The sequence below is a fragment of the Cimex lectularius genome, unplaced genomic scaffold (assembly GCF_000648675.2).
Source record: "Cimex lectularius strain Harlan isolate CLEC.00 unplaced genomic scaffold, Clec_2.1 scaffold14, whole genome shotgun sequence".
NCBI lineage: Eukaryota > Metazoa > Arthropoda > Insecta > Hemiptera > Cimicidae > Cimex > Cimex lectularius.
The window spans coordinates 970749-995939 of NW_019392637.1; the positions used below are offsets into that span (position 1 = coordinate 970749).

Sequence of the window (25191 nt, forward strand, 5' to 3'; positions counted from 1 at the left end):
AAAGGGGTGGTGTGGGGAGAACCTTCCTCTCTATTTACCCCCTCGTACACTTTAGATTTAATTTCTCCCGATAAAGCCTCTTTGCCTTTCCGCCCCCCTCCCGCCTCGTAAACTGTTTACACGGGCTCCCCAAGGGACAAAAGGGTTTAATTGAAAAGGGCCCCGTGAGGAAAAGGCTTTTCCGGCTCGAAGGTGGCCGAGTACAAATTAAGAATAAGAAAGACTTTTACTCAGTTCTTAGGGTGACTTGGGAACTAGGAGGTTATCGATTAGGTCCGCACCGTCTCGCTTCTCCCAGGCTTCCTCCAAAAATAATGTGGAAAAAATAGACAATTTTTTTAGATGGGACTTACCCTGCTATCCAAGAGTGCCTCCGCCTTGGTTCGTTGCCGAGTCTGAGCTCAGGTACCTGGAGCCTGCTCATGCCGCCCTGGGACACCTTGGGCCGAAATTGTAAATGAACACACACAATCCCAAAAGTAAATAAAAATAAAAATGAAAAGAAGAAAAACGTCCATTCCACGACTTTTCCCCTCGAAAGAAATCTCTCCAGGGTTCCAAAGCACTTTCCGGATGGATTGTTTTTGAATCCTGGACCACCTGGATAATTGCGTCTAATTGGAAGGCGAGGGGAGGAGGAAAAAGCCGACCCGGGGCCCGCCGATTAGAATCGCGAGATCAACCTTGCGTTTAAAATCGGCCCAATTATCTCTACTCGCGTTGTGTAAAACAATAAAAGAGCCCCGGGCGAGAATAATAATTATTTTAAAAAATTCTTAAAAAAGTAGATGTGGCAGTGTTTAGTCCGTCTGGTCTCGCTTTTTGACAAGGAAAATGAGTGCAATTAGTAGAAAAAAGTAAAGGATTGGTTTTGGCCCGTTTGGCGTCCCTTCAGACTACTTGGTGTCAACGTAGCAGACCCAATTTAATACAGTTTAGTCAAAATTTGGCCTGTTCGGCGTTTATTTTTGGGAAGGAAAACACTCGGAATTGAAAGAAGGAAAGACCTAAAACAGTCGGGTTTCCCCGGGTTTTGGTCCGAAGGCGTCTCTCTTTAGGAAGGAAAACATGTAGAATTGATCGAAGGAGGAAGGAAGGAAATGTCTTAAGTAAGATTCTGTAGGTTCTGATCCACTTGGTCTCGCTTTTTGCAAGGAAAGCACGTGAAACTATTGAAAAAAAGGGACAGCCCTACTTCAATCTAGTTTTGATGGCTTTTGGCCCGTCATGTTTCGCCATTTCACCATACAAACAGGTTTAAATCATGGAATGTTGCTAAAGTTAGACTCAAATCGAGTTTTGTTAGGTTTTAGTCCGCCTGGCGTCACTTTTTGACAAGAAAAACAAGGGGATTTGAAGAAAAACTGGATAATTCAATTGGGTTTCGGCCGCCGAGGGTCAATTTTTAGCAAGAAAAACTCGTACTATTGCTCAAAAGAAGGAAATGTCTTACTTCACTACGATTTGGCTGGGTTTTGTCCTCCAGGAGTCTTTTTTTGGAAAGGAAAGCAAGTGGAATTGTTGAAAAACGAGACAGCCCTACTTCAGTTGAGTTTCAATTGGGTTTCGGTCCGCCTGGCGTCGCTTTTCGGCAAGGAAAACAATGTGATTTGATGGCAAACTGGATTACCCTAGTTCACCTAGTTCAATCGAGTATTGTCAGGTTTCGGCCTGCCTAGGGTCGATTTTTTAGCAAGAGAAACCACTAACTATTGATCCAAAGAAGGAAATCTCTTATTTCACTAAGGTCTGGCTAGGTTTAGTCAGCCTGGCGTCCCTTTTTGGAATGGAAAGCACGTGGAATTGCTGCAAAAAGAGACATCCCTGCTTCAATTGAGTTTCGGTAGGTTTCGGTCCGTCTGGCGTCGCTTTTTCGTACGGAAAACCCTACAATGATCAAATGAAGGAAATGTCTTACTTCAGTAAGATAAGATATCCTTTGGTTTTGGTCCGCCTGGCGTCGCTTGTAGGCAAAGAAAAGGAGTACAATTGATGGAAAAAAGGGATAGCCCTACATCAATCCAGTTTTGGTAGCTTTTAGTCATTCCTGTGTAATGTTTTGACAAGGAATATACATGGAATTGGTAGAAACAAGGAAGGGGTTCATTTTAATCAAACTTTGAGAGGTTTTGGACCGCTTGGCGTCGTTTTTTTCTCCAGGAGAACACGCAAAATCGATGGAAAGAAGTAGCAGTCCTATTTGAATGGTTTCGTCGGGTTTTGGTCCTCTCGGCGTCGCATTTTGACAAGGAAAAATTTTCTTATTGACTTTTTAACGTACGTATTGATTTTCTTTCCATCGACTGTTTTCCCATAAAAAAAAGTGAAACTAGACATGCCAAAACCTAATTGAAATAGTAAATTTGACATCTTTCTATTAATTCTACGTGCGTTCCTTTTGAAAAAGCGACGCCAAGCGGACCAAAACGAGGCGTAATCCCAACGTAAGTAGATCATTTCTATCTTTCCTTTTACAGCAAAATAGCTTTGTTAAACGGTATCAATAATGCAGCGTTTTAATTTCGTAACACAACAAGACCTGACGTACACTAATATAAATATAATAGATTAAAGTGTGGGTTTTACTCATTTTCATCAATATAATCTATTTTTTTGCATAAAAAGCGACACGAGAAGGGCCAAATCTCATGATTCTTTATATGAGAAAGCTTAATCTACTTTTCAATCAAAATTGAGTTTTCCGTTGCGAAACAGCGAACATGAACGAACCAGAACCTATTGTAACTTGATTAACGTCATGATGTGACTTCTTTTCAACTATTGCACTTGTTTTCCATTCAAAAAAGAGAAACCAAACGGACCCAAACCTAGAAAACCTTGATTAAAGTGTAACATTTACATATTTCCATGATTTGTACGCATTTACCGGCGAAACGGCGAGACCTGACGGAGCAAAAGCTTGAAAACTCGATGTAAGTATTTTTTTCATTCTGTCAATTCCACCTTATTTACTTGCTAAAAAGCAACACTTATGAAGCAATCCTATGAAATGTGGTACATTTCTTTCTTTATGACAATTTCCATGGGAAAAGCAACGCCAGGCTGACCCGAACCTTTTGAAATTAATTTAAAATAGGATATTTCCTTCTTTTCATCGATCGCTCTTGTTTTCTACTCCAAAAAGCAAAACCAAACGGACCTAAATCTAGTAAAGCCTTAGCAAGTAAGACAATTCCCGTCTTTTCCTTGTAAAAAAGCGATGCTAAGCGGACCAAAACTTATAATTTCTATGAGGAGAAGTAGATATCTTTTTTTAAAAGAAATTTACGTTTTTCTAGTAAAAAAAATCAAATCCTAAATCTAGCAATACCCCGTTCAAGGCTAACTGTTTTTTAATTTTCAATTCCTTTTTGTCCTGTTTCCTTGCAAAAAAAGCGACTCCAGGCGGACCAAACCCAGGCCAAATACTTAACAAAACCGTAAAAATTAATGAAAAGAGAGAAGTTTGTGCGTCTGAGCTCGCTTTTTGAGCTGGATAATTGCCCAATTATGGAAATATGTAGTATTCCCCCGAAATACTACTGCACTAAGGTTTCGGTCCGTCTGGCTTCACTTTTCTCCAGGAAAACCCATAAAACTGGACCTAATAAGAAAATGTCTTACTGCACCAAGGTTTCGTTGGGTTTCGGTCCGTTTGGCCTCGCTTTTCTCCAGGAAAACCCACAAAACTGGTTCTATAGGACAATGTCTTATTGCACTAAGGTTTCGGTCCGTCTGGCTTCGCTTATCTCCAGGAAAAGCCATAAAACTGGACCTAATAGTAAAATGTCTTACTGCACCAAGCTTTCGCTGGGTTTTAATCGATTTTTGGCAAAGAAAAAGACATGAATGAATGGAAAAAGGGGCTGCCCTACTTTAATTTAGCTTTGGTAGGTTTCGGTCGAGAAAATTACTATTTTAATTACTTTGTGGTCCGTCTGGTCTCCCGTCTCCCCTTTTGTTGGGAGGAAAACAGGTGCAATTGTGGAAATATCGAGTAATTCAACTTTTGGCGGATTTGGCCAAGTTTTGGTACGTTTAGCATCATATTTCGACAGCGAAAACTTTATTAAAAGAAGGTACTGCCCTATTTTGAGTTTTATCCGGTTTTGGTCCGTTGGGTTTCGCTGTTTTGTATGGGGAAAAAAGAATAATTGACCCAAAGAGAGAAAAGTTAGATCCTAATTCAGTTTTGAGAGCTTTTGGTCCGGTTTGTTCCGCTGTTTGAAAGAATAACAAGTGCAATGGACAAAAGAAGAAAATACCCTACTTTAAATAAGTTTCATCAAGATTTTTGAAAAGAAAATACGAAAAATGATGGATAGATGGTAACGTTTCTTTTAAGCAAGTTAAAAAGGTTGTGGTCCGCCTGGCGTTGATTTTTGGACAGAAAATACGTGGTTTCTTGGTGAAAAGAAAGGAAAGTTTGTTTCAATCCAAAGTTTGAAGGTTTTTGTCCGTTTAGCTTCGATTTGTTCATGAAAAACGTTAAAATGATCGTAAAACTGAATCGTAAGGTTTCGCAAAGTTTTGGTCCGTCTGGTCTCGCTTTTTTATGAATGAAACAGGTGCAATTTTGAAAATATTGAATAGTCCAAATTTAGTCGGCTCTGGACAGGTTTTGGTCGTCTGGCGTCGCTTTACTGGATGGTACACAAGTACAATAAGTGAAAAGAAGAAAATGTTTTCCGAGGTTTTGGTCCGTCTCGTATCGCATTTTTACAAGATAAACAGATGCAATTAATGAGGGTATAAATAGTTCAATTTCTACGGATTTTTCCAGATTTTGGTGCCTTTGGTTTCGCTTTTTGACATGAAAACAAAGAGCAATTGATAGGAAAAAAATAAAATTTAGAATTTTGGTTGTTTTTATCCGCCTTGTTTCGCTTTTTTACAAGGAAAAAAGGTGGAATCGATGGAAAAGCAGAGATTTATATTTTAGTCCAGTTTCATGACGTTTCGGCTCGTTTGGTTTTGCTTTTGTGAGTTGAAAATTAAGGTAAATTTCCCTACGATATGTACCTTTCCTCGAAGAATCCATGGGTTTTGGTCCCCCTGGTATCGCATTTTCGTGTCAAAAACAAGTTAAAATGCTAAAAAGAATAAAATGTTAGAGTGAATAGGTGTTTTTCTTGGTGTGTTTCGCTTTTCTGAGTGGAAAACAAGTGCACAAGATGAACAGAAGGAAATGTCCTATTTTAGTCCAGTTCAGGAAGATTTTGGTCCGTCTTCCGTCGCTTTATTGCCTGATAGACAAAAAAAATTTCTTACTTCACAAGGTTTCGCTACGTTTTGTTCAGTCTGGCTTCGCTATTTGGGAATGGAAACATGTGCAAGTGATGGAAATCCGTTTAGCCGCGATTATTCGTAAGCAAAACACCTACGTTAATTTTTTTAAAAAGATGTATGCTTTTTTCTTAACTTTTGGTCCGCCTGGCGACGCTTTTTGACAAGACAAACACGTGAAACTTATCAATTCCGGGGGAAATCTTGTTTACTAAGGTTTCGCTCGGTTTTGGTCCGTTCGATTTCGCTTTTTCGGGTGGGAAACAAGCGCGATCGATGGAAATTAAGATTCGTTATATTTTAATTGACTTTCCAGAGGAAGACATTTTTTGTAAATCAGGTAATAATCAATCTGGTCTCGCTTTTTAGGAAGACAGCACATGCAATTATGGAAATATTGAGTAATCCCTCTTTTGTCGGGTTCGGCAAGATTTTGGTCCGTTTTGTTTCGCTATTTTTTGGAGAAAACGGGTACAACCAACGAGTCAAATGGTTGGACTCTTCCCTGAGACTTGGTTTCTTGTCGATACTTTAGGTTTAGCTAATTATCTGGAGAAATGTCTAGAAAAGGGAAAAGTCCTGTTAAGATAAAGTTTTTAACTTTATTTAATTATCGTCTAATTCTAGTCTCGCTGTTTTTTGACGAAAAAGGACTCAAATTATGAATGAAAAGGCTGGACGTGTTTTCTGGGATTTGGAATCATCGAGGTCCACACGATTTTGCTATTTTCCTTGCGGACATGTTCCGAAAAAGGAAAAGTCATTTTATCATCGAGGTTGTTCAAGTTTTCGGTCCTCCTACTGTCGCAGTTGTATGAATAAAAAGGGGAAAATTATGTAGAAAAAGGGTGGATATCCTTCATGGGACTAAGGGTCATCTAGGTCTAGCTATTTACCCGGGGGAAACGTTCAGTAAAAGAAAATCCTTTTGGGATCGAGTTTTGTTAAATTTTGGTCCAACTAGTCTCGCTTTTTTTTTTGTAGAAGAGAAGCTGAATTATTGAGGAAGGTTGGACATCCTTCCTGGATCTTAGTTATTTCGTTTTGTCCGGTTAAGCAATTTTCGCTATGGAAATGTTCCGAAAAAGGTAAAATCCTTTTTTAAGATCGAGTTTCTTTAAATTTTCGATCCGCCCAGTTTGTAAGTTTTTTGAAGAAAAAGGGATAAATTATGGAGAAAAAGGGTGGATAGCCTTCATGGGACTAGGGGTCATATAAGCCACTCGGTTTCGCTATGTTCCCTGCGGAAATGTTCCGAAAAAGGAAAGTCCTTTTGGGTTCGAGTTTCTCTGAGTTTCCGGTCCGCCCAGTCTCTCAGCTGTATGAAGAAAAAGACGAAAGGTGTGGAGTAAAAGGTTGAATATTCTTCATAGGACTTGAGGACATTCCGGTTTGTCCGGTTTAGCTATTTTTCCAGGGGAAACTTTCAGAAAAAGGAAATCCTTTTGGGTTCAAGTTTCTTTAAGTTTTGGTCCGTCTAGTCTCGCTGCTTTTTGAAGAAAAAGGGAAAAATTATGGAGAAGAAGGTCGGTTATCCCTCTTGGGACTAGAGATCATCTAGGTCCGTCCTGTTACGCTGTTTTCTCGGGGGTAACTTAGGAAATCGTACTCACTAATTTATATTGGGTTTTTATCACGGTCGTTTTCGGTCCGAGATGAGAAAGTACTGCGGCACTATTTCACCTGTCATGACGTTCGAACCGCGACTGGGCCGACTCGACCTCCGCGGCTTCCTCGACACCTGGCCCGGGTCTAAATTTGGCCCTGTGACACTTGACGAGGTGGGGCTGAAAATTCTTAGAAAGTGGGGTAAAAACACACTGGTCCGCTATGTTCCGCTCTTTCTCCCTCCCAACCCTTGGCTCCTTTTCTATTCGATATTCCTGCCTCCCTGGCGTTGTTTGAAATTTATCGACGGGCTTTTCAATAATAGGCGGCGGAATATTAAAACCACCCCCGCCCAGGGCCGCAGCACCCGAAAAAGCACAAAACAGAAAAAACATCCCCTCCGCCTTTTTTAAACATTTTTTTTGTATCTGGAAAGGCGTCCCTTTTGAATTGTAAACAATTGGATTACCATGTAAAAGGAATTCGTTGGGAGCTTTTTGAAAAAAAGGCGGAGGTGAGGCCGCATTACGCCCGAAAAGAAATAAAAAGATTAACAGGCATATAGTCAGAGGCTAATGCGATGAGAGAAAGGAAGAAAATATAGAGACTTGATACGGTTCGTTCATAAATTCACCGATTTACATGTGCTCTAGGAATTAAATGACGTCACAGCATGTTTAATTGGCTAACCAGGATTGCCACAAGTTTGTTATAAGTATTAGTGATCATTTTTTTCTCGTGTTGTCCTTATAAATAAGCGATGTCAAGCGGACTAAATCCCACAGAAACTTAATGAAATAAAATACATGCATCTTGTGTTTTTCTTGAAAAAAAAGCGAAGCCAAACGGACCAAAACCTCTCAAAATTGTATTAAAATCAAACTTTCCCAACTTTCCACGAATTGCATTCCGATTTCCATTCTTCACAAAAAGAAGCGACGCCAAGCGGATCGAAACCTAGCGAACTTACTGAAGAAAGTCATTTCCCAGTTTTGATCCGTTTTAATTTTTACCATGAGATAAAACGAAGTCAAACGGAACAAAACCTTCCAAAATTAGATTAAAATCAAACTTTCCAACAATTGTGCGTGTTTTCTTTGGAAAAAAAAGCGTCACCAAACGGATCAAAACCTAGTAAAACTTGTAAAAGTAAGTCAAATAACTTTTTGATCCGTTTTACGTTTATTTTTAAATGTTTTTAATTTTTTTTGAAGCGAAGCTAAACGGATCAAAACCTCTCATAATTGGATTAATATCAAATTTTTTCTTCTTTCACCCAATTCTACCTTTTCCCTTGCCAAAAATTGCTGCCAAAAAAGCGGATCAAAATCTAGCAAAAGTTAGTAAGACAAACATCTTTTTTTGATCCGTTTTACGTTTTTTCTTTGAAAAAAGCGAACCCAAACGGACCAAAGACTTCATAAATTGGATTAAAATAACTTTCACTTCTTTCATCTAATTGCAATTGTAATTTCTTTGGGAAAAAGCGACACGAAGCGGATCAAAACCTAGAGAAAATTAGTAAAGTAAGACAAATACCTTTGATATTTTTTTTTCTTTTTTTTTCTTTTTAAGCGAAGCTAAACACACCAAAACCTATGAATTCTATGAGAAGTACGTGTCCTTTTTTAAGAGAAATTTACAAGTTTAGTATGTGAAAAAGCGAAACTATACACGGACTGAAATGTATCAAATCCGAAAACTGGATCAAATTAGCACAACTTTTTTGCATTTATTGCACTTCTTTCCTACACGAAAAATCGAGCTCACACGGACCCAAACCAATGAGTCATATTATTAGAAGTACATACCTTATTTTAAATGAAATTTACGAGTTTTTCAGCCGAAAAGCCAGACGGACCAAAAAGATTATTCCAAGTTTTTTGGAGGTTAGGTCTGTTAAAAAATGCTCTGAATTATGTGTGATCTAGAATTTCAATGACGTCATTAATTGGTTAACTACAGAACTATATGGGTAAATTTTTTTAGACGTTTGCTATGTTCAACGATTCACACTGACCTAGAAATTCAATGTCGTCACAGTCTATCAAATTGGTTAATTGTTTTCTAGTCGCACTAAGTTTGCTAGAAGTTATATAAAGGATCTGGTACAGATTCATCGAAAATGATCTGAATTGATCTGCGTCAGGCCAATTGACCACAAATCCGACCGGGGGTCAATTGGTACGGCGTAAACATCTCTCCTTACGGACGCGCCTCCGTTTTTATCTCTTTTACCCGGCTCCGACAGATTTCGGCGTATGTGATTTAAATAATTGATGAGGCCAGTCTTTTATCCGGCGATGAGATGATGGATGGACGGCTTTCAAGGGGCCTTTTTCGGAACGAACGTCACGTACGGGATGGACTTGGCGTGCGTGAAAACCTCGGTTCAAGGACTTCGTGCTTTATTACGAGCGAAGAAAGAGATATGAATAATTGGATTTTTTTGTTTTGTTGGCTTCAACACGTATGTTGGTCTAGGTCCAGGTTGGGACAGGTAACCTACTCGAATGGATATTTCTTATAATCCTAATCCAAATGATTAATCCTTTATATTAAGGGAGAAAATATGAAGACAGAAAAGTATAAGCGAATCTAAGATAGTCTGTTGTTGGAATGGACGTCTTTATATGAAAGATTTGTTTAGAAATTGATTCACCTGGTTCTCTCTTGAGTTCCTGGGAACCCCATGCCTCGTCTTGCAGGCACGAGACACTTTAACGGATTTCAGTTCACGCACTGTCACGAAAGATAAAATGGTGGGCACGAGGTCCTGATATCCTAGACTCGACTTTGAACCGAGTCAAGGGGTTGTGAACATCCCCGAAGGATCCTCGAAGTCGGCCGGTGTGTCGGCACTCGGCGTACAACTGGTGGGCCCCCCGGACTCGAGCCGGAAAACGAGGGGGGGCGCGCCCGCGGATCGAAGTGAAAGCGGGGGGGCGGCGAGCTTTTCCCACTGGAGAACTTGCGAGGAAGCGCTGTGGGGCGAGAGGAGAAAAACTGTACGAAGGACGGCGACTTTTCACAAAAAGAAAAAATATACTTCATTAGAAAAAGAAGAGCATAGTATAAAAGAAAGAAGACAGAAAAGTACCAGAAGACAGAAATATTAAAATATTTGATACAAGATTTAAAAAATATGACAAAAACGAATGAATAAAAAAACATAAAAATTACAAAAACTTCAAACCTTATCAGTAAAAAAATTCAGATTTATTTTCAGCACCGTTTAACACCCTTAACTACGAGTTTGTAAGTTGGTAGATTTTTCACTGATTCTCACTGATATATGAATTCAATGACGTAACAGTCTATCAAATTGGTTAATTGGATGATTGGTTAACATGATATTGCCACAAGTTCATGAGAGGTTGATCTAAGTAATTAAATCTATGACGTCACGAACTGTCAAACTGAGTTATCAGTTAACCGTGAATAAAATTACACCTTGAGAAGTATTTTTTTTCGTCTTTTGGATTTCTTTTTAACGGCAATAATAACTTAATTAATCCAAATTTGCTTAATGGTCATAATGGACCATATTATTTATTCCAATTAATTGTTAATTTTGGTTGAGATGAAAAAATAATAGATCAAGTAGTAAGAACAGCACCGTATTGGGCTCGGTTGTAGGTTCGTGACACTAATTTTCATCTCAACCGAAAACCTTAGATAAAAATAATAATTAATTGTAATAATAATAATAATAATAATAATAATAATAATTTTCGAGTGATTTACAGGAGTTACAGGAGTTACTGGGTCCCCAGTGTTTCTTTCGAAGAGCACTTTTCAGCTTTCTCAAATTTATTGGAATTTATAATGAGATTTAGGCCTTTTCCCAAATTGTTATACCATTGAATGCCTGCTAATGTTTGAATAAAAGTTGTGCGTGCAAGATTTCTTTTTTCAGAGGTTTTTGAGGCTGCCGGAGCGGAAAAATGAAATGGAAGAAAATACAAATTGCGGGGGAATAAACTGCAATGCCCAAAATCGCAATTTAAATAAGAAAAATAGCTCCCTCCAAAACAAAAAAAAAGAAGATAAAGATAAAGAAATGTTATTGTGTTTTGTTTCTTATTATTGTTATGTAGAATTAGTTTATGTATCNTTTTCCAGGTCGAAGAAGACAGCTAAAGCATGCTCTCTCTCCAAGAAAGTGTTCTGAATAGCACTTTCAAGGAGCGCTACATGATCTTCAGAGCAAAAGTGCTTTCTAAACCCAGCCTGGTATGGACTGTACAGACCTTTTTTCTCAATAAACCAATTTAACCTTTTGTTAATTATGGCTTCCAATGTCTTGCTGAGACATGATGTTAGAGAAATAGGTCTGTAATTTTCTGGGAGGCTAGGATCTTTACCCGGCTTGGCAATGGGTATCACGACCGACTCCCTCCAGTTTTCAGGATAATATCCCGCACCCCATATTTCGTTAAATAACTCCAAAAGCTTTACTTTTCCTTCTGGAGATAGATTTTTAATCATGGAATATGTGATTTCATCACTTCCCGGAGAAGATTCTTTCACCGAACTCAGAACAAGATCCAGTTCAGCCAGAGTGAGGGGAGTGTTCCAAACCTCTTCTTCATCGGTTGCAAAATTTAAATCATATCTTTCTTCCTCCTCCTTTATCTGCCTGAAACGCTCCGAATACCAGCTGGAATTAGAAACAGATTCAAAGTGACGAGCTATTCGCTCAGCAATTTGAAAGGGTTCTGTTATGACCATGTCTTCTGCACGAAGTAACTCGAAATGAGCTTTCGGTTTCCAAGTATCGGGATTTTAGGATGTATCAGGAGTTATGGAAAGATACCATGTGTTGATCCAGATGCGAGGACGTTCCAAAAGGCACATAAAAAGATTTCCTGGCGTGTGGGAAGAATGGAGCAGGATCAGAGGAGGTATGAGAAGGTACCGAGTGATTATCAATGATTCTACCCAGGGCTTGGACCGTTTTCAAATTAACAGGATTTTACCACCAGGAGTTACGAAAGGATACGCCATTACCACCATGCCAGGAGGTCCCTATATACATCGATATTAAAATATTTTAAAAAATAATTAAGTGTCTTTATTGATAACAATTCATTTTACTTTTTTTTTCATAATTGCAGACAATAATCCATCCATAGTCAAATATCCGTTTATGAATCAATTTCATCGAATCATAAATTTTCTATTTAGGATGGAAAATATATATGAAATGATTGATGTCATATCTATCAAATCGGTTAATTGGTTAACTGACCAACGACTTTATTCCGCAGCGTATAATGTGAGTCCTATTTTCTTCGAACTTGACGAGACAGGGCGGACCGCTCCATCTTTAATTATCCGTCGTAACGTTCAAAAAGGGTAGTGTGCCGAGGTGGACGATCACCCCCCTAAGGCTAAAAGGATTAAAACGGTATAAAATAAGCCCCTTGTAAAATTGGGGTAGTTAATGTTAAAGAAGGCCGGGAATATTTAAAAGGCCTGCTAAGGGATGCTGGTTGCGTTTCTATGTCTAATTCGATCTGGGAGTTGGCCTAGGGACGGGAGGGGGCGATTGCCAGGGCGGCAACTTGAACAGTGTTTGATTTATCTTCGAATTCCACCGAGGGTAACGAGTTTTGTAAATTAAATGCGGGGATGAGGTGGAATAAATAAGTAAAAAAAAAATAGTAGGAAGTTACAGCGGTACGGGCACACACGTTTATTTACGCCCGCCCGGGGGATGAAATGAACCGCGGGAACACACCGAGGAACAAACATAGTTAAGCAAACAGTTGAACAAACACGCGGGAGAAAATAGAGAACACTTGATCTCTCCCTCAGTCCTTTTCTCTCCTTCTCTTACTTGTTACTACTCATTAATTATGAATTAGACATTAAAAAAAGACTGAGACATTATTGCAATCCTAGATCTCGAGCAATAAGTGATTATGTTAGGGCAATCCTTAGTTTAATTATCAAATTTACCCAATTAAATGCCGTGTCGCCATTGAAGTACTAAAACGGTGTAAATATGAAAACTGGAGAATATACTTGCTCTTCTGCATACTTGTGCTTCAATACTGGTTAAACCACTTAAGAAATTGGACGTTGCGACGTCATTGAATTCCTAGATGAAGTATAAATCTATTAACAAACTTCACCGCCAAAAAACGTTCATTGAATTACTAGATCACGCGTACAACTGTGAAAAACCGTAATCTTGTATTAACTTCATCGACTAGATGACATGTAATTTGGCGAACTTATGAACAAACCTCTTAAGAAAATGGGCCAATCGCCCGTTAATCACTTATGGACAAACCTATATGGAGCAATCTCTGGTTAACCAATTAACCTATTATACCTAGCTGACGGGTAAATCCGTGAATTGGCGAACAAAACTTTTAGTTGGGGCTATGTTAGGTTGATCAATAATCCGTGTACAGAGCTAACCACTTGCAAACTTGAGGCAATCCCAGATTTACCAATTAACCAATTTCATGGATTGTGACGTCATTAAATACTTAACGTTAACTGCCCACCAGCCAACTTTGGGCAATATCAGATTAACCAATTATCCAATTTGGCAGACTGTGATGTCATTAAATTCCTGCACAAATTTAAATCGGTAAACAATAGTAGACTATTAAAAAAAATGGTGCAATCTCTGGTTAACCTATTTGAGAATCTGTGACGTTTGGAATTCCAGTGTAAATTGGCGTACAGGTAAACAAACCTAACTTCTTACAAGCTTAAAGCATTCTCGGCATTACCAACTAACCAATTTGACAAACTGTGACGTCATTAAATTTGTAGACAATGTACAATTGCGGACGGACCTAACCTCTTACCAAATTGCAGCAATAACCAATTTACCGGTATGATGGACTATGACGTCATTAATTTCTACCGCAATGAAAATTCGTGAGCAAACTTCACCTGTTAAACATCGGAGCAATCTCCGGTTTACGAATTGACCATTTTGATACGACGTCATTGAATTTCTGAGCCTATCATCTATGACGATATTGGTGAACTTGAAGGTTTTAGTGGGCGATCAGCGACGCCTGGGTGGGCCCAGGTGGGTCCGCCTAAGCCCAGGTGAAAATCGACCCCCATTGTACTCTCAGGGGCTCGTTTAAACTGCAATCTAAGGGGAATTTAATTGCCCTGTTCTGATGAGCAGTCTGGTTAATGAAGGCCGCGATTAATTTCCAGATAACAACCCTTTCGGGGAGACGGTGTTTGTTTGGCCGGTTTCTTATTAGCAGATTAATTTCCAACCTTTAAGCTTTTTGGTCGTCGAATCGGATCAGACGAGTGGTTGCGGGCCCACGATTATTTTCCTCGGGTCGTTTTTTTCCGCGGTCATTTAGAGAAGGAGTGCCTATTCAGAAGACAACTGTTGGAGAGAAAAAACGGGGGTCCTTTTTGTCCTTTTGTCCTGAGCCCACTCATCTCGTCTCGACTACATCATTTCCCACCCCCGTATAAAAGTGAAAAATAAAAGAAGCCCAACAGGCTTAAAAGCCGATGCCCGATTCAATTCGTGACCGTTCAATCGGCGATTTGTCGCGAAATTGTCCTCCCGGGTGGAAAAAAACAACCCCTCACCGGGGGCTTATAAGGGACAAAACATTATTCAACTTTGGAATAAACAACAATAACATTTTCCCCGAAAGGGCATAATTTGTCCATAAAAAAACAACCCACGTCCCAGTATCATGCCTTGATTATGATGACAGTCCTAATAAAAAAATAAGTAGGCAACGTGATTGATATAAAATCAGTTTTCCATGGATTGTTCTAAGGTCTAGTGATAATGATGATCCATAAGATGACCTTATTTAACGGCAACCGTCGAAATTAAAAGACCCGATTGATGAACAAATGTAACATTTATATGGAGGATGGAAATTTGATTGATAACAAGATCAGGTATCAAAGGATTTATAAACGTCCTGATTGATGATCAGTAGAATGATTAGATTCAGGGTGGAATCTTGATTGATAATAAAATCAGATATCAGTGGATTTATAAACGTCCATAATGATGTAGGGTAGAATTTTTCGATACATGATGGAATCTTGATTTATATAAGATCATGTATCAATGGGTTTATAAAAGGCCTGATTGATCCGATGTCAATGATTATAGACATCCGATAAATGGCTTGATTGATATTTTTCTTCAATTTTTTAGAAAAACAAATTTATTAGTTGGTAACAAAAATTAGATACATTCTTCTCGTGGCATTCCCAGGGAGGAGCCCTTATTTAACACTAGGTTTTTACATAAGGGGACTCTGAAAAGTCCCCCGTGGGTGTACCCTTATTGAAACGAGAGAACGGCTCATAAAACAAACTGAAATCAAGTAAAGAAAATGAGGGAAATAAGAGAAGTCGTCCTCAATGTAGTCAAGTCAGTTGCTCTACGTTCGCACTTGTGTAACCAATACGAAGAAAAGTATTTCGAACAGTATATCAGTTAATATGGAAAAAAATGCATAATTTAATAAAGGTTCATATTCCTTGTATTTCCTTTAATTATGTACACTTTATGAGAAGAATGCATCTTGTTTTGTTAACGACTAATGTTTTTATTTAAAATATGTACGATGGCCTTGGGTTTCTGCTCTCCTTTTATTAAATATTACGTTTGTGAAAATTTATTTAATGACAGTTTGTCGGAATGAATGACAAACTTACTGGAAAAAATATCTGAAACTGACTGAACATTTGACTTAACTAAAAAATACTGAAATGGACTAAAGACTGTATGGCAGAACAAATGAACGACAAAATAACATAATTAATGATAAACTGTCTGACATAATGACTGAACGGTTTAATTGAATGAGAGAGTGATGGAATGAATGACAAATCGAATGAACAAAATATCTGAAACTGACTGAAGGTTTGACGCCTCCAAAAAAAGACTGACCTGGACTAAATGACAGATGATGACAGAATGAATGAACGACAAAATGAAAGAATCAATGACAAACTGACTGGAAAAAAATATCTGAAACTGACTGAACATTTGACTTAACTAAAAAAGACTGAAATGGGCTAAAGACTGTATGGCAGAACAAATGAACGACAAAATAACATAATTAATGATAAACTGTCTGATATTATAACTGAACGGTTTAACTGAATTGGAGAGTGATGGAATGAATGACAAATCGAATGAACAAAATATGTAAAATTGATCGAACGTTTGACTTATCTAAAAAAAGATTGAACTGGACTAAAGACTGGATGGCAGAACGAATGAACGATAAAATGAGAGAAAAACTGAAAATGAGAATAATCTGTCTGACATAATATTTAATATGCCGAAATATTCAAGCATAACTAAAAAAATATTTTCAAATCAAACAGGTTAATTAAAACTGTCTTTTTTTTAATTTTTTTTTTTTTATTGAAGTTGTGTTTCATTCAGTTCTTCTTTGGCATGAGAGATGAGAAGCAGCTGTACCGTAAACTGGCTAACGGTTTACAATCGCAAAGGATATGTACGATGTGATAGTAAGATGATTAGTTAAGAGGGCAGTACAGAGGCCTACAACTCTCCTCAGATCCTGCCTGCCGAAAGAGATGAATTCCTTCACATCGTACATCTCTTAAATTGCCTCATACCTGGCGGTACAGTTCTTGAGATTTTATTTCTCAATTTATTTTTCCAGTTCAAACGTAAGCACACACCGGTACTTAGTTGTGATTCTGGTCCCTTGGGTAATAGGGATAACCCTTTTTTTGCTAGTTGGTCAACACGTTCGTTTCCTTCTATGCCTTCACATCCGAGAATCCAATTTAAGGTAATCTTGTTTTGCTTTCCCAGAGGCAGTTTACACATTCCTAGACAAGTTTGATGAAATCATACGCATTTCGTGCCTTTATAGCTGTCTGAGAGTAAATCTGTGCGCCTTTCTTTCTTTATTAACTACTATGCACATGGACTTCAGCTTGGAAAGTCGTTCAGATTGATCCAAGGGACTAGGGACAAATTCGGCCTTTTATCCCTACGCCTACTCCCAGTTACGTCTTTGATCCATCTGTGTACCATACCATTCCCCTAGTTGAAACATAGGGCCTCTTCCAAACGTATCTAATGTCTGTGTTGTCCTTAGATCTCGTTTCATTTCGGTGGTAGAGTTGTTTTACGATTGATTGATGACCTGATTGACTCAATGCCGTATAAATTATGAAGATGTATGAGTGAGCGCTCTGGTTGATTTATTGTTAGGGAATTCTGAATGGACCGTGGTTAACCAGAGGTGGCCTGATTGGTGTAGTATGGATGAATGACCTGATTGATGTAGATTCGGATAATGATGGATATCCATGGATATCTTCAACTTTAATTGGTATTAGGTCTTGCAACGATTGAGTTTCAATCTGTTAACTTTAATTTGAAACTTAAAGACGTCTTGACGTTTATTGACATCGGGATATTCGTACATTGGTTTGAGGGGGGGGGGCTTATGTGTCAAGTTTGCACTCAACTCTCGTGCTTATTCAGCGCGACGAAGTCCGTATTGAACTTGAACGTGGCCCACGATCTGTGTTCAGCCGGGTGAACTACGGCTCGGGGGTGCTTCGCTCTCTGGCCGTCGGGGGAACCGGGTGTACCAGGGTCGTTGGAAGGCGGACCGCCAGAGAGGAGGCAGCGACGGGTCGCGCTGAACAATATCAGTTTATTCAACGGGCCACGTTTGTCAACCGTTTTATTATTAAATTTTTTTTGTAGAAATCATCTCTGCAGACCTTTTTCTAATTCCTATATAATTAATCATTAATTTACTTACGCCGTAGCCGGCCAGGAAAAGAAAATTCGCCAACTTACCTGGAACAAAGAAAACAAAAATTCATTCGCCTTGAAGAACCAACACATAAATTAAAAAAAAAATTCAATATGTCACGATATTTCAAACAATTCGCAGTCTTTTAGAACGAAACTCCTTATAAAAACAATAATAACATTAACCGTTGGGTCGCTGGTTAAACAATTATAAAATTTGACAAGCTGTGATGTCACTTAGTTCCTCGATCACATGGAAATTTGTAGGCCAAATCTAATCTCTACATACTTACGATAATTTATAGCTAACCAATTTCATAAAGACGTGCACATCACTGAATTTCAAGATCAGGGTAAATTGGTACACTGGTGCAATATCTTAAACTTTTACAAAAATCTGGTGCCTCTAGTTAACCAATTAAACAAGCTATGATGTCACTGAATTCCCATATCAGGTGAAAACAGGAGAAACAGTGCACAAACCAAACCTTTTACAAACTTGATTAATCAATTGACATGTTGTGACGTCACCTATATCACCGTATCAGAGTTAATCCGCGAACAAACCTAACCTCTTACAAACTTAAGGCAATAACCAGTTGACCAATTCGTCGTTATATCATTGAAATCCTGGATAGTAGGAATCGAGTACAATCTTAAGTACAAACATTTAACCAATTTTGCAAAGATGTGACGTTACCAAATTATAACATCAGAATCTGTGAACATTCATCCTTTTATAAACTTGTTAACCTATATGACATCCAATGACGTCAAGTACTATACACAGGTAAATCTGTGAACTGGTGATCAAACTTAAGCTTGGTGTCTCTAGTTGACTAATTAACCAATTAACCAATTTGACATAATATGATGTCTTTTGAAGGTGAAAAAACCAAACTCTTACAAACTTGAGGCAAAATTTTAGATTTACCAAACCACCATATAATCACAATTTGACAAGCTGTGGTATCATTGAATTCCATCGATCCGTGTAAATTGGTGAACCGCCCTGACATGTTGGCCCGTCCTCGCTACCACGTACCCTCAAGCTGTTACAGGGGCTAATTATCACATCATGATCATGTAATAACTTCTGAGGCCGGACAAACCTATAAGTTCGCCGTGTCGGTGTGTAATACATCCCCCTCCACCAAAGTCTAAAAAGGGGTGGGGGCGGATATTGCAAGTGTTCGAAGATTTCCATCCGGTAATTGTCAAAGGTGGGTGGTGGATTCAAAGGGTTAGAGGACCTCCTACCCCCGGGGGGCACGGTACCCAATTTCCCCCTGTCTATGAATAAATCAGAGGACTCGTCCGACTAGGTTTACATCCCGAAGAAGAATTATGTATGAACGTATATTTTCAGGATTATCGATTTTATGAAATGTATTTTTTTGAAAAACAGTTTATGTGTATATATATAAAGAAAGTCCTCGACCTGGCGTCGTGTTAATCGCACTGGTGATCTGCCAGGGTAAAATTAAACAGCTTATGGCCTTGGAGGGCGGCGAAAACGGGGCACGGGACTCCTTGGGTCCGCCTTGCTTCGCCCTGTTCTCCTCCCTTGTTTCTTTCTAACAATTTTGGCCAATTTACCTTTTCATCTTTTCCTACAAAAAATGAATTTTTATACACTGAGAATTTGGAAATAAAAAGGCGGCTAAACTTGAAAAGATCCTGTTTACTCCCCTCAGGGACAAAGTACAAGAGGGTTGGTACCCTTGAATTAAGTGAGCTATTCAGGCAAAATAAATTATTTCCATGTTATTCGCCGCCCTTTATTAAAATCCTCCTCCGCCTCCACCCCCGGAGCACAAGACGAAACGTGTCAGCCGGGTGGATATAATTTTCCCCGCCCCCTTGAACGTGAAAATCTTGGTGAATTTCAATTTTCTTCATCGCCCTCAACTCCCCCCCCCATTTTTCTTGCAATATTTTTTTATTGTTATTAATGTTTTTTCCCCGATTACAAACACACTTTGTGTGCCTGTCTGATTGATTGTAACACTGATGGATTGTACGCCTGAATTATTGACAAACTGATGACGGAATCATGACTGACCGATTAAACGGCTGACGGATTGATTGAACTCGTGAGATATGAGATTGGCTGAAAAGTTGAATTACTGAATTTTTGTCCGACTGATTGACTAATTAAACCAAGGGGTGAACGACAAAATGGCAGAAAAAACGAATAACAGGACAAGCGATTGATCCTGCTACGATGTCACTTTTTCAAAGCAAGATTGAACTGGACAAAAGATTTAATGACAAGTCAATGAACGACAATATGAATGAATGACAAACTGACTGGAAAAAATATCTGAAATTGACTGAACTTTTGATTTATTTAAAAAAAGAGACTGAAATGGAATAACGGCTGGATGTCCGGACGAATGACCGACAAAATAACAGAATAAATGATAGACTGCCTGTCATAATAACTGAACGGTTTAACTGAATGAGAGTGATTTAATGAATGACAAACCGACTTAACAAAATATGTAAAATTGACCGAACGTTTGACATATCTAAAAAAAAGAAGACTGAACTGGACTAAAGGCTGAACGCAGAAGGAATCTACGACAAAATGAGAGAATGAATGACAAAAAGACTAGAAAAAATATCTGAAATTGACCGAACGTTTGACTTACCTAAAAAAAGAGTCTGAAATGGACTAAAGGCTAGATGACAGAACAAATGAAAGAAAAAATAACATAATCAATGATAAACTGACTGACATAATAACTGAACGGTTTAACTGAATGGCAGAGTGATGGAATGAATGACAAACCGAATGAACAAAATATCTGAAACTGACTGAAGGTTTAACGTTTCTAAAAAAGATTTAAATGGACTAAAGGCTGCATAACAGAACGAATGAACGGCAAAATGACAGAATGATAAACAAAATCATAAACTGTCTGACATATACAAATAACTGAACGGCTTAACTGAATGAGAGAGTGATGGAATAAATGACAAATCGAATGAACAAAATATCTGAAACTGTCTGAATGTTTGACGCCTCTAAAAAAAGACTGAACTGGACTAAATACTGGATGACAGAATGCATGAACGACAAAATGACAGAATCAATGACAAACTGACTAGAAAAAATATCTGAATTGACAGAACATTTGACATATCTAAAGAAAAGTCTGAAATGAACTAAAGGCTAGATGACAGAACAAATGAACGACAAAATAACATAATTAATGATAAACTGTCTGACATAATAACTGAACGGTATAACTGAATGTCAGAGTGACGGAATGAACAAAATATCTGAAAATCACTGAAGGTTTGACGTCTCCAAAAAAGACTGAACTGGACTAAATACTGGATGGCAGAATGCATGAACGACAAAATGACAGAATCAATGACAAACTGACTAGAAAAAATATCTGAAATTGACTGCACATTTCATTTATCTAAAGAAAAGTCTGAAATGTACTAAAGGCTAAATGACAGAACAAATGAATGCCAAAATAACATAATTAATGATAAACTGTCTGACATAATAACTGAACGGTTTATCTGAATGAGAGAGTGATGGAATGAATGACAAACCGAATGAACAAAATATCTGAAACTCACTGAAGGTTTGACGTATCCAAAAAAGACTGAACTGGGCTAAAAACTGGATGACAGAACGAATGAACGACAAAATGACAGAATGAATGACAAAATGACTGAAAGAAATTTCTTAAATTGACTGAACATTTGACCTATCTAAAGAAAAGACTGAAATGGACTAAAGACTGAATGACAACGAATGAACGACAGAAATGATAAACTGTTTGACATGATAACTGAACGGCTTAACTGAATGAGAGAGTAATGGAATGAACCACACACCGACTGACCGAAATATCTGAAACTGACTGAACGTTTGACTTCTCTAAAAAAGACTATGCTAAAGACTGAACGACAAAATGACTGAAGCACAAATTGACAGGATGAATGATAAGTTGTCTGGGCAAAACATCTGAAACAACTGACCGAACGATTGATTCTCTAACCAACTGTATCAAGGAACTTACTTCTTAAAAAAATGACAGTCTGAAACTTTAACTAAATGACCGAATGACTTATTGAACCAAAAACCTACTCCCAAAATGATAAGCAGTCTGACAAAATAAATGATAATCAGTTTAAACGATTGATTGGTTTAAAAATACAATTAGCTGAATTACGATTCAATAAATGATAAACCGTCCGCCACATAAATGAAATTGTCCGAACGATTGAATACTCTAAAGAATTTAATTAAGGTTTTAAATTGAGATAAAAAAGTCAATGTCACGAGCGGGATACGAACCCACCTTCGGCTTCATACGCCGCTACTCTACCACTTGAGCTATCGTGACTTCACTTGACCAAGGAAAAAGGATCAAAAAAATAGTGAACTCTAAAGAATGATTGACTGTAACGACAAAATGACTGAAAGTTAGGCTATCTGACCGATACGATTGAACTAACTACCGAATAATGATGAACGACTAAATGACATAATGAAAGTCAAACTGACATTTTAACTGAAACTGCCAGAACAATTGAATGTTTAAAGAATAAATTGCCGAACTTACGACTGAATGACTGTCCGACCAAATAACTGAATGAGTAACTCATTCTTTGTCTTAATAACAGAATGAATGAACAATGAAAAAAGCAGAAAGACTATCTGACTGAATCACTGGCTCAACCATTGACTCTAGAAGCGACCGAACGAATAAATTACTGAATTAACCACTGAAGGACAGAATAAATGAAACTGGCCGAACTATTGTCTCTTTCCGATCTCTCTGACTGAAATGGTCGATCCTTTTGTTGAATAACCCACCGAACCTTTTAATTGAACGACTGTCTAACCAAATGACTGTAGGAACTAACGATCGAAAGTATGAATGAACCATCGGATCATGGAAACGAATCCGGAACATTATAATCGGCCTAATAGACGTGCCACGTGAACAAGAATGGACGGCGAGGATTAGCATAGTCTGACATGTCACAGTGGTCTAGGATCTTTGTGTTGGGGCTGTAAAATTTAGTTTTGTGTTTGCTTCGAAGTCCCGTGCAGAAGACCGCCTTTCTCGAGGTTTATTCAACCAACCCTCGGCGAACAAGTTGCAAATGCCGGATCGATGACGGCGGGCCTTGAATAAACAAGAGAAGCGACTCGAGCTGTCAAAGGAGAGAGTCAGCCATCTCGACCTGGAAAAGTGTTTTTCTTTTATTGCCTTTTTTGTTATAGAATTTTCATCCTTAAAAGAGAAGCCTCTTCAATTCCCCCGTCTCACTCGAGAGTTGTCATCCTTTGAAGGATGGGCCAATTTTTTTATTTCTTTCTGGGCTCGAAGGGTTAAGACAGTTTTACCTAAAGGGAAAATAAGTTTCGAATGGCCTTGTTGATTTCCTTTCGCCTCGAATTTAAAAAAAAATGCGAGAATCGTGACGATTGTTTTTACACCGGTGACAATTTGCCCGATTGGGGTGCACAAAAGCTCCCCCCTCCAAAAAAATTTATTCACGAAAAGAAAGAGGGTGAAAAGGGTGGCTTTTTCCGTGATTAAACCCCGCCGCCCCCGGGAAAATGGAAATAGGACGCGCACGCCGCCCCCGGTTGACACACGTCTGTCGGAAAACCCCTTTTCTACAATGGGTGAACAGATAGCCCGAGACGTGAATGCGACCCGTTATCCGCCAAAATTTTAGCGACGGATTGCCCGAAAAAAGATAATTTTACAGAAGAAAATATGGATGTATAAAGGAAAAACGGCGCGAGTGAACGAACGACTGAACGGCCGAGCAATGCCATGACTCAATGAACGAATGAAAAACTGACTAAATGAGCTATTGATTCACTAAATGAACAATCCAACAAAGTATTGACTCAATCCAGGTACAAGTGACCAACTACTCGATTAATTGACTAAGTTAATGCACGATAAACCAAAGTAATAAATCAATGAACAAATTGAAAGCTGACCGAACGAGCTATTCACTCACTAAATGAACAACCGAACAAAGTGTTGACTCAATCAAGGAACGATTGACAAACCAACTTGAGAAATTGACTCACTGAATGAACAATGGAACAAACCAATGACCCAATGTAAATGGAAAACTGACTGGACGATCTGCTAGTGATTCACTACATGAACAATCCAACAAACTATTGACTCAATCAAAGAACAAGTTACCAACTAATTTAGTAACTGGGTCACTGAATGAACGATCGAACAAAGTAATGACTCAATGAACAAATGAACAACTGACTAAACGAGCTATTGACTCACGTGAACAGATCAATGAACGACCGAAAGGGCGATTGACTCAATGTTTGAACGTTTGAATGAGCGATTGATTTACTGAATGAACAACCGAAAGAGCGATTGACTCATTATACGAACGACTGAAAAAAGCGTTTGATTCTCTGAATGAACGAACAAAGGAGTGATTCATTAACAGAATGCTCGACACGAAGAGCGATTGTCTCAACGAACTAACTGACCAATGAGTTTTCGATCCAATGGACGAATGACTGTAAGAGGGAAACTCGATTTGTTTTCAAACAGCTTAAGTGAAGCGTAAGAAGGGCGCAAAGAACTAATTATTTGAAAAAAATGAATATGATTTTTTTCTTTTATGACAATTACTTTGATTGTTAATAAAACTGATTGTCCTTTTAAATGGATTATGTTGACACAGGAGAGGGAAAGTTGTTTGGACATTTTTGACCTCTCTTATAGGTCAGTTTGAACATGTTTACCGAATAGTTGTTTTTTCGAGCGTTCCATCCGCCCTCGGGGATGGATAAAAATGGTCAATGCATATTTCATGGTCTAAGGTCTTTGCCGACACAGACGGCGTTTATTATTCATTTTCGCCGAATTGGATCTTGGAATCCGAGCTCGCAGAGGCGAAGCCGCATGACGAAGTTAGCAAAGTAAAAGCCCCGAGGTTGGGAAACAAGCTTAAAAGCTGTCTATACGGATGCAAGGAGGAAAGCGCGTCTCAATTTCCCCTAGCTCGATTTGTACTCGAGCAAGTCCTCCAATCTAAGACGGCCCGAGGAATAAAAGTAAACCCGCCGATAATTGGATCCGGGATTTGCGAGTCGGATTACACGGAGTCGCGGAGGCGAAACAGGATCACCAACTTGACAAAACGATACACCGCTATTTATCAATAAATTTTCAAAATAAAAATTCCAAGCAAATTTTTCTTAAATAGATAAAACTTTTAAACTCTTGGTCTACTTCTCCCACTCTTATGTCACCAATCTCCCCTCTATATTACAATTATAAACAAATACTTTTTAAATGTTTTACAGTGAAATTGGATTTGCGAATAAACGATAATCATGAATAAACGAAATGAACAAATACGACTTGTTCCGATTAGCTTCCCCCTCTCTCAAAGCGTCTAACCCCACCAAGCTACCAATCGGAACAAATCATGTGATATTGATCCTCAATTTGATTATAATTTCACCT

The 25191-nt window shown here is 38.4% G+C and overlaps 1 protein-coding gene across 5 annotated transcripts in view; it reads right to left on the bottom strand.

The window, feature by feature from the left end:
• The window catches only part of LOC106663047 (cAMP-specific 3',5'-cyclic phosphodiesterase), a 137663-nt gene that overhangs the window by 88513 nt on the left and 23959 nt on the right, over positions 1 to 25191 (bottom strand). The window contains exons 1-2 of one of the 5 annotated variants that reach the window (XM_014387567.2): positions 9557 to 9719; positions 354 to 439 (exon numbers count right to left, since the gene is read on the bottom strand). The exons of 2 other annotated variants lie outside the window; for them this stretch is intronic. In XM_014387567.2, the coding sequence (XP_014243053.1) occupies positions 354 to 424 (71 nt within the window). In that variant the 5' untranslated portion in view covers positions 425 to 439; positions 9557 to 9719. Of the gene's footprint in view, positions 1 to 353; positions 440 to 6899; positions 6998 to 9556; positions 9720 to 25191 lie in introns of those variants that run through there. 2 more of the 5 variants (XM_014387563.2, XM_024226910.1) reach the window with 2 other exon arrangements.